General features: G+C 33.5%; 1 protein-coding gene across 1 annotated transcript in view; it reads left to right on the forward strand.

Moving 5' to 3' along the window:
* LOC134529067 (ER degradation-enhancing alpha-mannosidase-like protein 1) overlaps window positions 1-16,282 on the forward strand; it is a 51,934-nt gene that overhangs the window by 21,023 nt on the left and 14,629 nt on the right. Inside the window, exons 5-9 of the mRNA XM_063362775.1 lie at window positions 329-503; window positions 4,969-5,089; window positions 5,484-5,654; window positions 9,702-9,872; window positions 11,681-11,839. Of these exons, the coding sequence (XP_063218845.1) occupies window positions 329-503; window positions 4,969-5,089; window positions 5,484-5,654; window positions 9,702-9,872; window positions 11,681-11,839 (797 nt within the window). The remainder of the gene's footprint in view (window positions 1-328; window positions 504-4,968; window positions 5,090-5,483; window positions 5,655-9,701; window positions 9,873-11,680; window positions 11,840-16,282) is intronic.

A 16,282-nucleotide genomic window follows, 5' to 3' on the forward strand; every position in this document is an offset into this window, starting at 1 on the left:
CAAATAAACCCTATAAACATAAGAACAAACCTAATCTCAGACCACACAACACATTATGTAAATAAATATAGCAGCTGTGCATAATCCGATCTTACCCTAGATATAGGAATAATTTATTTTCAAAACTGCTGGAATAAAGTCATAACATTTAAAGAATCTAACTAATTCTGTCTTTTGTTTAATCTTTTGTTGTGTAATGGGTTGTAAATATTTTGTCACTAGCAGTTTAAACTTAAAGGATGTTTTGAATTGAACATTCATTTTTGGGTACTAAAACTATTCTGAACATATTCAGTTCTGAATATTATTTTGAGTTTTTTTTTTTCAGGTTACATTCTTGATGTTGAATCAGGAACGTGGTTGAGTCGTATGAGCGGTGTCGGTGCTGGCTTTGATTCATTCTTTGAGTACCTTTTGAAGTCTTACATTATGTTTGGCGAAAATGAAGATTATGAAATGTTTTCTGAAGCATACAGAGGAATCAAACAGCATATGCGCAGAGGGTAAGTGATAACTGTAACAAGTATTTTGGTGATATTGCATCCTTAACCTCCTTAAATGTGATTATCTTTAGAAAACATGTTTTATAATAGTTCTTTTCTTCCTTAAATTGTTAGTTATGACCAGAAACGTACAAATAAAATTTTTATGTAGCTATAAATTTTATTTTCTTTTACTAAAGAATATGTCAAAATATGTACTAATGTCCTATCTAAGCATACTTGATAACCCATGTTCCTTAAAATATTTCTTTCCAAATTTGTTTGTTGCAGTTTAGATTTGACTATTCCTTTTTATTATTATATTCTTGAAAAATAAGGTAATTTTTAAAAGTAAGATCAACACCTTGGCTAATATAAGAAAACAAGTTTTTTTTTGCCTTCAAAACTTTTAGTGTGTATTTTTTTCTTGAATATTTTAATTTAAAAATCATGCACACAATTGTTATCACTAAATGTCTGCATGCCACAATGTAAACTCTGTTTATAATAAATAAAGGTTTAATTCCCATGAAGTACAAAGGATAAGTCGTGAAAGTACAGACCATAAATTGTGAAACAGTAGGTGACAACATTTTCCGTGTCCATATAAGAATGTTTTTTTCCTTGCAAGATAGTTATGAAAGGGTTCTTTCTTTGAATGTACGTATACCAATCCCTCATTTAGCACAATGTTAATTTTACTGCCGCAGTCTTGAATAGCATGTCTGTAAATTTCAGTTAGCATGAAATCGTCACAGGCAAAAAATAAAGTCGGGATGAGGCCACAAAGTCTGTGGTATACAATAGATGTACTGTGGCATACAGTTAGCTATACAAGGGGGGAAGAGATGCATGCGCAGGTCTGACTACGCTATCGGCTGTTGTACAAACAACAGCTATGGCATGTTCAGTTGCTGCTGTTGAGTGTAAACAATTAAACTTTTTTTCGTCCGCGCGTATGCCACCAGACCGTACTGTTGTCGCCCGGCTACATACCGGGCCGTGATGAACTTCAGTCTAGCCAGTGACAGGGAACTTGCATGAACAAACACAAAGCAATGTCTGTCCATTCATCTGCTTATACCTGTATGTGCGCAAGCACCTGCAGTTAGAATCATAGTGGAATCTTGTCTTCCAAGTGTGAGCATAATGCATCGTGTTCAAGTATTTGAGACAAAACTAGAAGTATTATGGCGTGCAGAATGTCATGAAGGCCACGCTTATGTTGGTGGCACTTTAGTTTTAAGCAAGTCTAACTGTGCGCACAATCGTACAAAACAAGAACTCTATCAAACTTTTATATATAATTCTGATGCTGTTGGGTGTATGAGCGGGAATACATTTGACAACAGATACCGGAACGTAAATGAACAGATGATTCACTTGGAAAATGTGGTTACATGAATGGTGCAATGAAAAAAAAAAATCACGGGCCTGACAGGATTGGTGTGAACCAAGCGGTGATACGGGAATAAGCATTTTAATTTTTGAAAAATTAAAATGTAAATATGTTGACAGTAATATTGGTTTCACTGCCAGTAAAGGATGGTTTGGAAAGTTTGTGAAAAGGTATGCAACGTGAGTGTAAGGTTACGCCCGGGCGGGCAAGCCAACCAGCCGACTGACAATATGTTCATAACCACCTACCTATCGTTACTTGGTTGTGTGATTTGTAATACAAAGTATTTGATGGTCGGCTTATAAATATAAATGGTGTGACATATTTATCGTTGAGTGTTATTCTACGCATTTAAATTATGTCAAAAATTTATCCCTACACATTTTGGAACGCCTTGCTATTTATGGAGACTAATTCTTCAAAATAAGTGATTTCGAGTAACATGAACATTTATAGGAATGCATTAGTCGTGCTAAGTGAGGGATAGGTGTACACAAGTCTTCTTTTTCACTTAGCCACACCTCACAGAGTTAAGTGTTATTGCAGGCTGGCTTGACTCATCGCTTGATATGATACCCTTCTATCTCGTAGCCAGGATGTCACTCGTTTTTAACAGCTATTCTTCTTTTATCTTCAAAACTTCTAGCCTTTGGCCACCTATTCAAAAAAAAATTTCTTATTTGCTTGGTTTATAATTTAACTACTCCTGGAAGTCTCAAAAAACTTTTAAACTGGTCTCTTTGTTTTTCATAAAATGTCATCACAAACCTCTACTCTTAACCTGCACTCAATTTTCAGCATCTATCTTTAGCACCATATTTCAAAATTTCTTGAGTTTATTACAACTGGGATCAGCCCGGCTGTGACTTGAATGTTCACTAAAACACATCAAAAAAATTAATTCTGAAAATGTTTGCCAAAACATTTTTATAGATATTTTAAATTTTGATGTTAAAAATTAATTTAGTTAGGCAGTCTTTACTGAAGAAGAAGATTAGTAGAACTTTAAGGTAGATTTATTTTGTTTAGTTTCTACACAAAAACAAAACACTGTCCACCATTACATGATGTTTACAACAGGTCCACATGGTTTCCATAGCAACACAAACAAAATTTCCCTGCTCGAAAAAATGATTGTTAATTTTGATGATGCCAAAAATGTTTTGAATACGAACATACACATTACAGCTCACAAATAAGTCCCAAGTTGCTTGGCGTCGACAGTACGAACCAAGGACAAACGTGTCTTTGGGGTGGCAGCGAAAAATTTCTAAAATTTCTGTGGTCTGAGTGCCAATGACTGTGGTTGCGAAAAATTCTAGTTATGTCCAGAATAACAGGCTGAAAAAACAGTGCAGCTCAGACCACAGTCATAAAGTTCGCCACTTAATACATACCTACCTAATTATTTTTTTGGCATGAGCCACTGCCAAATGCAACCTATGTATTTAATCCACATTGAGTGGACTGATAAGATGCAGCAACTGCCTCCAGCCACACAGGGAGGAGGGAGCCGTGTGACCTTGCCGACCAATCACAATGCACCTCTCAGAAAGCAACCAATCACAACATATTTCACTACCAAAAACTTCCGGAAGTCCTTGCATATTTGATAGAATTACGGTTTTTTCCCTCTTAACGGTGAACTTTTTCTGCCAGCGCCAGAGCGTCGCACATCTGTCCTTGCTTTTACCAAAATAATACACAATGTTCTAGAAACATAATGAAAGCTTTTAAATAAACACAATCATAATATATAGGTATAAAAACTGTATTGAAAGTAAAGATAATGCTGAAAATTGTACTATTTACCTAAATAGTAGCCTTAACAAACTAAGTGAAAAATAGTAAAAATATAGTTAAACAGCTTTTACAATTAAAATATCTAAATTATATAATTAATTACAAGAATATTTAGAATGACAAATGCAAGTATTAAAAAATAAGCTACTATGACAAAACATAACATTTATTCCACTCAAAAAATACTGATAAATTGTGGGGAGGGCAGGGTCCTGCAATGCTACAAGTTATTATTTTTTTTCTGGAAGAACATTAGACTGTTCACTTCCACACAGAGCTAGCTACATTCTATTCAAACTATTTCATACATTTTCTATGTTTTAGACTTTCTAAAGGATGTTTCTTAAGTTTTTGTTATTGAAACTTATTTTAGCTGTGCTAATATACAATTTGTATTCTCTCTACTTCAGTCATCATAGGTTAACTGTTAAAATGGCTAACACCATTCATTTATCATGTACCAGTTTTGTGTTTTTTGCATTCTCTGTTTTTTCTCTACAACTTCTTTTATCGTTATGTTTAATTTCTTAATGTTTCATTTAGTATTTCATTTGTTAGTTTCATTCAAAATTAACTGTTGTTTTATATCAAAACCAACACCAGCAAGATTTAGTCTCTTTCAAATTTTTATATGATCTTTCATTTTTTTTTTTTCCAGAATTCAAGTTCAAAACTTCATTACAGATAAACTGAAATTTTGCCTTACTAGTTTTTGTATCTGCTTGTCTTTACTTCCCTTCACGTAAGATTTTTATGCAGATAGTTTTGATGCATTTTGTTTCGGTAATCATCTGCTAAGATTTTCCATATGTGTATATATGAATTCCAAATAGGTGGCATTGTCCTTGTTTATTCTTCCATTGTTTAATTTAAGTCAGAATTACTTTGGACGTTTATCGTTTTTTCATTAAACCAAACTGAAAACACCCATGTTTATTGCTAGTTTAAATCATTCTAGTTAATATATTTTTGAATAATATGTTAAACTAATTTTTCTGTGATAACATTTGCCTACCAGCTATTTGTGGCATGGGTATATAAATTTTCTTTGTAGAATCCATGACAACTTACCTGTCTCATACATCTTTTACATATTAATTAAAGTAGTGTGAGCTTTACTTTAGGCCCCCATTGAACACTACCATTAGTATCACATTTCATGAAATGGTAGCCAGTTGACTCAGCCGCCGTAATGAAAGTTCATAAAACCATATTTTGTAATATACCTGCAGTACATTGTGCTAGGTAAGTATTTGTTCGTTACAGTGTGTCGTTGTTTTCCAGACGATCACATTGCAACAGCGGGGCTGGCGACCACCCACTCTATGTGAATGTCAACATGCGAAGTGGAGTCGTACAGACTTCATGGATAGATTCTCTGCAGGCAGCTTTTGCTGGTGTGCAGGTAACTAACTACTGATGATATGGTTGGCTCATCTAAACCTCTCCCTTAAACCCAATTCATGGGATTGTATTTTGATCATTTCCACTCTCATGGTAACAGCTTATGTTCCACATACTTTACATGATTTTTTTTCTTGTTGTGTTAACTAATTTGTTAGTTGTGATTCCTAGTGGTTTCCTGCATCAGTATTCAACTTTATCCTCCAATCATAGATGACTTTATACGTCAGATGTCTCAACTTATCAGAAAGAATTTTAACCACAACCATGTTAAAGCATGAACCATAACCACAACTATGTTAAAGCATGAACCACAATCTAATTATGTTAAACTTAATTTCATGATACAGCCTCACATAAAGAAGTAAAAATAACTCCCATTTTTTCTTTGGCAGGTATTGGAAGGTGATGTTGAAGAAGCCATTTGTGTTCATGCTCTTTACTATACAATTTGGAAACAGTTTGGAGTGTTACCTGAGAGATGGAACTGGCAAAGTTCCTTAGCCGATGTCCACTTTTACCCACTTCGACCAGAGCTGGTAGAATCAACGTACTTATTATATCAGGTAAGTGGTGTACGTTGCTATATGATCCGTTTGTATCATTTGTAATCTTCATTGACTGAGTTATTTTTTTCCAACTTCTTAGTTTCAACACAGATTTAAAGCCATTATAATGTAAAAACAAAGGATATCAAACAATTATGAGCCCTGTCATTTCCCCTGTTCCATCAAATTTTCTGTCTATAAAAAATTTGTATTTACCAAAACTGTCAGATTTCTGAATGATTGTTCATGCATGACGAAGCAAGTAGCCTGGTGTAAAAATAAGAACATGTACAATGCAAAATACTGTTTGTTCAGATATTTATTCCCTTATCTATCAGCTACAAAGACTGCAATAAAAATGTTACAAAAATGTTCTAATAATTCAACTATTGAAAAAATATAACTCAAAATTTGAGACACTTTTTTTGTACCTAGATATGGATTTATCTTATTAGGTTACTATTATTGGTAGTGTAAATAGTATTTAAGATGTTAACAGACTGTTTTTTTCTTCAGTAATATGTCACAGTTTAATTAAATTCTGGTTTTTAGCTGAGCTTAACATGGTGTACAATCATTGTCTGACAGATTTTAAATTAAGATAATTACAATTTTAACAAGTATTTAAATTTCTATTGCCCAAAATTAATTCTTTTTAAAATATGGAATTAATGTAATATGTAGTTACAATATTTTGGCCAAATATTATTTCTAAAACTGATCTTGAAGGGTGAATATTAGCCTTATAAATTGTGATAGGCGTAAGTGACTTGTAAATACTCTCCTTTAATTTACACAAGGAATAAAGTTTTGAAATAAACTTGATACATGGAGTCCACTGGTAGCAAAAGTCATGAAAGTGAAGAACTGGTCATGATTGTAATGAAAAAGTCGCAAAATAAAAATAACGGTCCTGGAAGTCGGAAAACTTTAATTTCTAGCAGCCCTTTGCTAAAATGCATTTTGTCTATTAAAACCTCACTTCAGGTAATAGTCATACTTCAAATATCAATATCTGGAGACTGACAAAGTTAAATCATGTGGGACTTATCTCTAAAAAGGTTTTATTTAGTTCTCTAACTAAACATTGGCATGTTTATGTGAATAGTAGATTTATTTAGTGTTATGTTTAATTTTGATATTTATGTGGAAAAAAATTTTATTTAAAGGTCCTGAAAAGCCCTGAAATTGCTTTATCAGGTATTTGTAGACATCCTGTAACACAATTTTATCTAATGTAACACATTGCACACCATAATATTTCTAATCCAATACTTTTAAATATTAAGTTAATTTTTTCGTTACACTCTTTCTCACAACTAGTAGGTAGTTTGTAGCAACCCAGACAACTGCACTCTACACTTCGTAAATGACTTTATTAAAGATTTATCAGGTTTTTATAATCAGAAATGATATAAGGTTAGGTTTTCTGGTATGATGTAAATAACAGCTGTTTAATCTTTTGCGAGGTATTTGTGCATTTGCCATGGGTTTTATGATCATTATTGATATTAATACAATGCATTTGTTTTACCTAATTTTGCCTACTCAGTTACATGTTAATGTACTTTCATGTATTTTTTTTTTATGTATTGTATTTTCTTTGATTAGTTAATTTGTGGATACAGGGATTGTTCTAGAATATTCTCGAACAATCGGGTTGATGCAATGGTTTGATAAGTGCGGGGTAGAGACAGACATTGCTCTCGTAGTTTGTGTTGAAATGCTGTTGCCATGCGCCAGTATTGGCTGATATTTTTGTGTGTATTTTTGTGATTGGTTAAAAGTGATGCTACATGAGCGTCCTTGACCTTTTCGGAGGGCAAAGGGGGGTTGGAGTTAAGTCAGCATCTGTACGAGGTACCGAGAGGTCATGTGTTGGGCAATGGCAGAATTAACAAAGGAATGTAGAGGCAGAGATGTTTGCGGTTGTGGTCAGGGCTATACTGTGTATATTAGCCTTCTTTTTCGTGTTTCAGAACTTTAATTTAGAAATTTTGGCCACACTTGTCGGTAACAGCCCACAACGATGATAGAGTAACATCGTCATTGTTCCGAGTTGCAAGCAACCGCTGGATTTACCAACGAACAGTTATAATTTTTGAATTTCTGTACCAACTTAACAGAAATTTTGAGTCCTGATCCAGTGAAATTTTTTTGTGCAACCAGTTTGTATTTTCATCAGGAAAATTTTTTTTTCCCCCGTGGTCAAAAGATGGCTGCCTTTGGAACCTGTGAATTTTCGTAAAGTATAAATTAAAAAAAGTAAGACTTAGTTTGTGTCCGAGAGACATTTTTTCAGTTTTCAAACATTGACAGTAACATGTATTTTGGGAATTTAAACATTTTTTTCAACATCCAATCAAAATTTATTCAAGGTTTGTGTATGTGCAATTCAGTTCATAGCTAGCCAGTGAGGTCTGGATTGTCTCAAATTCAATACCCAAGCAACTACAACTAGTATTACAGGACTGACAGTTTCTTAACAGGAATGTACAGCTAATATAGTAAAAAACCTAAGCTTAATTCAACTATGTAAAATTGAATTTAGAAGAAAAATGTCATAGCACACGAGGTTCAGACACTCATATCACTGGGTTTCATTTTGCCTAGTTACCTTCTTAGAACTAAGTTTTCCAGTATTACAGCCAATTATTCGTGAATAAAACTAAATTTTTGGCAAAATAAAAGGAATTACTGTGATTGTTACCCATGTGTCATGTCTTCATTTTTATTTCATTAAGAAAAAATGTGTGAAAAAACTATTTAATTGGTTTAATAACTAACTGTAGCCAATGGGTTTGATATATTATGGTGCCAGGCACCTCTTGGACAAAAACTGGCAACAATGACTGGAAAATTGTCATTGTTAGCAGAATTTGGCAGCATTAGAAAAACCTAGGATATTAGCTACTTTCAAATTTGCCAATAATTGTGCAACACTTTAAAATTGTGGAAAGACACTTTTTATGCAAGTTAGGTATGATTCCAGCTATTTCTGACCACCAATGACTTGCAAATTTGTCACATAATTTATTATTTTACAGTTTTCAGTCATATATTTATGTATAATGTGAGGCAAAAATAATTGTTGAGGAAAGAAGAAAATAATTTACTCACTAAGTTGTGGTTGTATCATATTTCATGCACTGTTTATAACAATAAGGCATTAGCGTGGAAAACATTTGATCGTGTCGAGCAGAAATATTCTAAAAGAGGGTGAGGTCTTCGTTCTGCCTTGGCTTGTGGTCTCTGCTTTCGAGAAGACCAGCCAGCCCGCTCGCGGCAATGTGTACGTGCTTTAAATGGACAGTAATGGCTACAGCAGTGTGAGAGACTGGTAGCTTGAGAAAAAGGCTTGTAACCACGAGTTATGCACGCTTAAATACGATCCGGAGCGGCTTTGGTCACCCAAAAGAGTCACTCAGCCAACACTGCATTAGGAAAGTGTCATGTTTAGGTTGCTGGGAAAATAAGGTAACAAAATAGAGGTGAAAGTTCCAAGGAAGCAAAACTAAATCAGTGATCATAAAATTCTACTTGGCATTGTATACTGCACTTGCGCAGAGATGCAAGTCTGCCCTGTGACGGGCAGAGTTAACATATATCTACATAGATTACAGCTTCATTTGATAAACATCATTGTGAAGATAGCATCACCGATGATAGTTGAACAGGAATTCTTAATACCGGAAGTGGACAAATCGAAAGCAAATTGTAACAGCAATATATTTTCTATATTTTCCAGCAGATTTTTTAAGTTAAATTATTTTATTTATTAAGTAATTTAGTGATTTAAGAAATAGGGGAAAAAATTTTAAAACATCAATAATTAAATGTTAAAATATAATAATAATTTCAAAAAAACATTTAACAACAGTGTAAAGTTTCACAATCTGAAATAAACTAACATATTTTGTTTTCAGTTTATTGTTTATTTAAGCCTAGACTGTTCGTGCTAAAGTGCATTATCAAATGTTTTTGTTATTAGTATACATAATCTTTCATTGCCTGCTTTACTTAAATTAATATTAAATCTAATGTAATAAATATTTTTGATTGTAGGCAACAAAGAATCCATTTTACCTGCATGTTGGCATGGATATACTGCAGTCCCTCAACAACTTCACAAAAGTCAAATGTGGCTATGCAACAGTTCACAGTGTTCTGGACAAAAGCTTGGAGGATCGCATGGAGAGTTTTTTCTTAAGCGAAACATGCAAGTACTTGTATTTGGTGAGTGGCTGCACATTCAATGCTTCTTTTAGATTAATTTAGTTTTTTTTTTTTTTTGTATTTTAGAGCTTTTATATTTTTATATTTGCCAAAGGATTATGTTTTTATTTTGCCATATGTTTAAGAGAGGTTTATGAGGTAATAAAAGTTATTTAAAGTAACAAGTGCACATACATTTAAAGAAACAGGATGCAAAAAACACCAGGCAAAATGTAACATGCACATTTTTCTTTATGTATTGGCTCTCTCTTTTATTTAATTAATTTATTTTAGATTGTAATATGCCCACCAACAGTCTAGGGAGTTAGCAGTGCCTGTACTATTATCATAAATAATTTTATTTTGTCATAAGTATTTTACATTATGTAGAGAAATTGATTAGTGGTGGCCTTTTTCATACAAAACAAAACACAAACTTACATTTTTAAATGGTTAAGACGGTGATTATTACATAAATACAAACCCAGAAGTTTTTGTGGTAAAAGTTAGTTTTTCACCCAACTGTACTTTAGAAACGCAGAGTTGCAACCATCGTTAGGGTCGCAGGGTCACTGCTGAGAATTGCATATTGGCATCAAGAATTCAACTTATAGATATAAGGGGTCAGTTTGAGTCACCAAGCATCTAAAAGATTTTATTGAAGGTCTCAGTTAAACAATGTAAGTAATTACTGCTACAGAAGTTGGTAGGTATATTAAAATGATCAACTGTACGCTAATACCATGTTTGGTTGGGTATGAAAAATTCATTATTTACATTGATGTTTTTGCTATCACATTAAGTTAAAGGAGCAAATTGGAATATTAATTTTTATTTCACTCTTTTGTTTTTTGAGGTTTTATAGTTTCTTTGTTCACAATAATTTATGATCTTTGAATTTTTTCTGTTTAATTTTTAAAGTGTTTCTGTATACTTTTTGTAATTCAAGCAAAAATCTTGCATAATTGCATGAAATATTTTTATAATAGGCTGATGTTATTACCATGTTTTTTCGCATAATCGTCGCACATTTTATTCTAAAATCAAGTTTGAAAAGTAGGGGTGTGACGATTATGCGGGAAAAATATTTTTTGTTAGATAAAGTTAATCATGAAAACAAAACCCATTAATGGAAAGTAGGTTTTTTTAAAAAGTGAAGTTTAAAAGAGCACGTCAAACAATTTAAATTAATAATTCATGCAACAAAAACCTTTCTTCAAATTTAAATAAAAAACAAAATCTGTGACGCGAACGCAAGCCACTTGAATCTGTGACGCTTGCCAGGAAAGAGTGCGGCCCGTCAAATGTAGTTAACTCGGCACCTGACAGAGAGTGTGCGTTGCATGCACTCGGCGAGATATCGATATTCGACTATGTGCGTGCACTCTATATGGACAGCAACATAACCAAACACGAATGATGCCAACTAGCGCTGGCTACATGTTTATAAACAGTACACCGCGGCGACACAGACAATCGGATAAAGGTTACAACGTTTAAAAACTTCTTAAAAAGAAATAAAACACGTCAGGCAACTTCATATTTCTGTTAATTAAATAAGTAAGTGGTAATGTCGGAATAAATATTAGATTTATACTTTAAAATACATTGTTTTATATGAAAAAGATACCTACACAAAGCGCTCGGCATCTAATAGTGGGACAAAAAACATCATGCGATGTTTACGCGAGAAGTTTTTTTATCCCAATTTTGACCTCCTTAAATATGGGTGCGACGATTATGCGATAAAAGAGGGTAGGTGTTTTAGTACTACTATTATTTTTGTATCTAGTTAACAAACTTTTTTAAATGTTTTTTTTTTCTTCTAGTTATTTGATAAGGACAACTATGTGAATAAACATTCTGGCGAGTTTATATTTAGTACGGAAGGTCACCTCATGCCAATTCATCCACAGTTCCGTACCAAGGTTTGGGAAGCCAGGAGTTACGGAAACTACGAGTGTCGCTCACCCAATTCATCAACAAAAGTGAGTAATGCTCCCAGGTTTAATTTTCCACATTTTGAGAATACAACTATCTTTTTTGTAAATTTTACACCGCAGCCAGTGTTTTAGTGGTTCGTATACAAGCCCCATACAGCATGAGTTTCTCGTATATTTCTGCAACTTTTGAGCTGTTTGGGACAACGTACAATGTGCTAAAAGCAGAGAGGCAGCTGTTGCCTATTCTTTTGCAGCTGCATTGTTCGCATCATCTTGAAGAATATCATTAATGGGGGATGTTTCAGCCCTTAGCATTGTACACTGATAAGATGGGCCCCAGTTGGAATAGAATTCTGGATAGGACTTTTTTCAAGAGAGGAAAAAAAAATTTCCTGGATAGAGAGCTTCGAGTGATAGGCTGATGCTATTACTTGATGCTGGAAATGATAAATCTAAAACCCTTGTTTTTTACTACTCTGAAATTCAAGAGTTTTTAGGTTGATAAAACCTACATTTTCCAGTAATTTGGCAAGCAGTGTATCACACTGGCACACCTTGATTGGTTTAAGAATTATTTTGTTTTATAAGTAAGGCCAGTATTCACTTTAGACCAGTGGTTCCCAACCTTTTTTTGATCAGGGACCACTTTAATTTCATTATTATTAGCAGGGACCACAAGGTTAAAAAATAATCTATATCAATGTAAATAAACTTTAAGCCTAATCGTTTAATGTTAATCGAAACGTTTAACATAAGCAATCTAAAAAATCAAAATAAACATTAATTAACAGTGTTATGATTGAAAACATATATTTTTAGTACACAATTCAGTTTGCATCAATGAGATTTTTGAGCTTGCATCTTCTGTACAAGATCTTGAATTCTTGGGTTAATATTTTTGCTCAAAGCTACACGCATATCATCACTTACATTCAGTCGATTCCTGGATTTGTTTTTAATGATCAGTAATGCACAAAATCCTTGTTCGCATAAATATGTTGTTGGGAAAAGCATAAGATAGCGCAAAGCGATTTCTCGAATTTTAGTATATGAAATTGCTTTCTTACACCAAAACGTCTCCAAAGAATCAGATTCAAAAGCATCCTTAGAGTTCCTGCCATTTTGTAATTCAATAAGTTCTTCTTGGATTTCTTCTTCAACTTCTCTAGCGTTAGTGCCAAAAGGGTTGCGTATCAGTTTTTGGTCCACATTAGCTTCTGTATTGTCATATTCTGGGAAGTAATGGTTGAATTCATCAACCAACATTTGCAAATGACATTTGCTGTTTTTTTTTTGTATGCTTTCCCTAAACATGACATACTTTTTGTCGTCAAGGAGTGCCTTCAATGTTGCAAACGCACTATAATTGCCCTCGCCAACTTGACTAATCCATAACTTAAGTTTGCAAATAAAAGCACGAAGTTTATCTTCAAAATTAAAAATATTTGCAACGCCTTCTAATTGTCTGTTTCCTGAACATTGCACTAGCAAGTTCAACTTATTTAAGTGTGTAAAAATATCCACAAGATATGCCAAATGCATCTGGAATGTCAAATCAGAAAACTGTACTAGTAAGTCTTCCATTTTTTTCTCACCTAGAAACAACTCAATCTCTCCTCTCAGCTCGTATAATCTTTCCAGCATATAGCCTTTCGACAACCAACGAACCTCTGTGTGAAAAGGAGGTTCTCATGGTTGGAGTCCATTTTAGTGCACAGTTTTTTTAAAGGCGTGAATTTAAGGCACTGCTTTTAATGACATTTACTACTTTTATGGCCAATTTCATTGTATCATTAAGGCATTTAGGAAGAGTCTTGGGAGATAACGCCTGGCGATGAAAGATACAATGCGATGTTAATGTTGACGGATTCCTCTGTTTGATTAACGTTGCTAGACCGGAATGTGATCCTAACATCGCAGGAGCACCATCCGTACAGAAACCGACTAGCTTTTCCCACATAATGCCATATTTCTGGAAATATCCAGTTATTATATTCATGACGTCGATACCTCTTGATGTCATTTCCAATTCCTGAGAAAACATCAGTTCTTCTTTGATTATGTTGTCGTCATCTAAAAAGCGGACAAAAACAAGTAACTGAGCACAATTAGAAATGTCAGTGGATTCATCGCACTGCAAAGCGAAGAATGGCGACATTTTAATTCTTGAAACAAGTTGCTCCTCGATATCATTTGACATGATTTCAATTCTAGCTTTCACCGTGTTGTTCGACAAAGGTATATCTTGTATTTTTTTTTTTTTTTTTGCTTCTAACCCTAAAACATCTACGACGGCTTTGATCAAACAAGGTTTCACAAGAGTTTCTCCTATTTTGTGAGGCTTTTTTGATTGTGCTATTAATTTCGATATCTCAAATGATGCTACTAATGTTTTTTCAGACAATTCATATCTTGTACCACTAGGCCCGAGTTTCATTTTTTTTAAATTCTCCAATTTTCCTTGAAAGAACTCTGGTGGTCGGTCAGAAAAATTTGGATGAATCGTTTCTAGGTGACGTTTTAATTTCGCTGGCTTCAAGGATTCGTTCGCGAGAACAGTTGCGCATATAACACATTGTGGTTTTATTTCTCCATTACTTTCTATCGAAGTAAATCCAGATTTAATGTAACTATTATCATATTTTCTCTTAGGCGGTATTTTCTTAAAACAAAACCAAAATGCAATAGAATGTACACTGTTATGCTTATATTATGTTTTTATGCCAAGTAAAAGAATAAAAAATAATATAGCTAAAATTGTTCATAATTCATAAAATAAATCATTAAATAAATAAACTAAACTGGCTTCCAAAAAATTCTAACCTCCCAATCATCTTTTTTACAAACTTAAATATTTACTACACAGTTTAAAAAATAATGTTGTCCAATCGTTAAAAACAAGGGTCTTGGTAGGTACCTTATATTTCACTTAACCCTCTTGGTGCCAGCCTCAAATTGTCTAATTCTATGACGGTTATACTAAAAGTGCCAAGTCATTTTTAAATGAATTACATATCTGGAGTTAAATATTAATAACTTTTTTACCTTTCAGTATGGAAGTATAAATTTTTTACATCTTATAAATAAATTATTCTTTGTCATTTTTTTAGATTAAATAAAAACATATAATGCATTTTTTATTTTTTTTTATTTTAAAGTTCTCATGAAAGAGTTATATTATTTTTAATGGATTGGCGTGCGAATAGGGCATGGTTATCAAAAATTCTTGGCACTAACAATTTCGTGGGAAAATATTATCACTACAACTATTACAAAAATGATTTTCAACGCACATAAACAACAATGAAGAATAATTATTTTTTGATAAAGCAACTTAATAATTTGTTTGCCAGAAATATATAATTTTTGTAAATATTTGCAAAATAAATTTTTATAAGCAGAACACATACTTATGTAGAAAATAATTAACACTTATAATTAACAAAAGAATCAAATGATAATTTTTTTTAAATAAAAGTTGAATTTCTCACAACGGAAAGTTAAATTCTAAACGAAGAAATGCGCACAAACGCAGTACCAATCTGTTTCACATACTGTTCTAAAACAGCACGAGAACCCTGCTCTCTTATCAGGGAAGGAAGACAGAAGCGTGACAGCTCTGCTCTCTATTTTGAGAAAAAGCAACTCAATAGTAGGGCGAGTCAAACCGACAACGGTAGTGCGCTGCAAGTGCCGTAAATGCGTCTTTGAAAGGGCGATTTTTCGATCCTCCAATTTTTCGTACGACACAGAAAAGGCGATTTATCCGACTTGCATTAAAAGAGTTAACGGTGTTTTTATTTCGTTATGAAAAACCTAAAACAGCATAATAACAATTCAACAATTTTATGATAGCTATGATAGCATATTTTTAAGAATTTTTGTCGCTGGCTCCACTTTTTAATTTGGGAGGCCAGTGTTCTTTTACTATCTTAATTTTTAATTTCATATCGCTTTATTTTATATATAATTAGGTTTTCAACTAACTGTACCTAACTGTTGTGAACATTTGTAATACAAAAACACAAGAATCATACGTAAACTAACCTCCACATTCTGTTTTGTAATTGCATGTTTTTATTAAAAAGGTTTAACAGAGAAAAATGCGTAGCCTACTTAACCTGTTCATATTTTATCAAAATATCCATAAGAACATTGAGGAGTTACAGATGTTGACCCACTAAACAGCTAAACAGAATCACTAACACAACACTGCTGAGCAAAACAAAAGAAAACGTATGATTGACTGACCGGCTTGCGCCATAATGTTTAGTCAGTTGCTTGCCCTTCCCCCGGTCTCCTGCGCGCCGCGCTCGCTTTTGTTCACCGACGCGCGTTCATTCAAAGTTTGAAATCTTTCACGGACCATATTTTAGCTCTCGCGGACCACTGGTTGGGAACCACTGCTCTAGACAGTGAGGCTCTATACTTACCGAGGTCACCTGGCAAATAATTTGAACATTGTTGCAACCAATGGATTGTGATAGC

Source organism: Bacillus rossius, chromosome 2, assembly GCF_032445375.1.
Source record: "Bacillus rossius redtenbacheri isolate Brsri chromosome 2, Brsri_v3, whole genome shotgun sequence".
NCBI lineage: Eukaryota > Metazoa > Arthropoda > Insecta > Phasmatodea > Bacillidae > Bacillus > Bacillus rossius.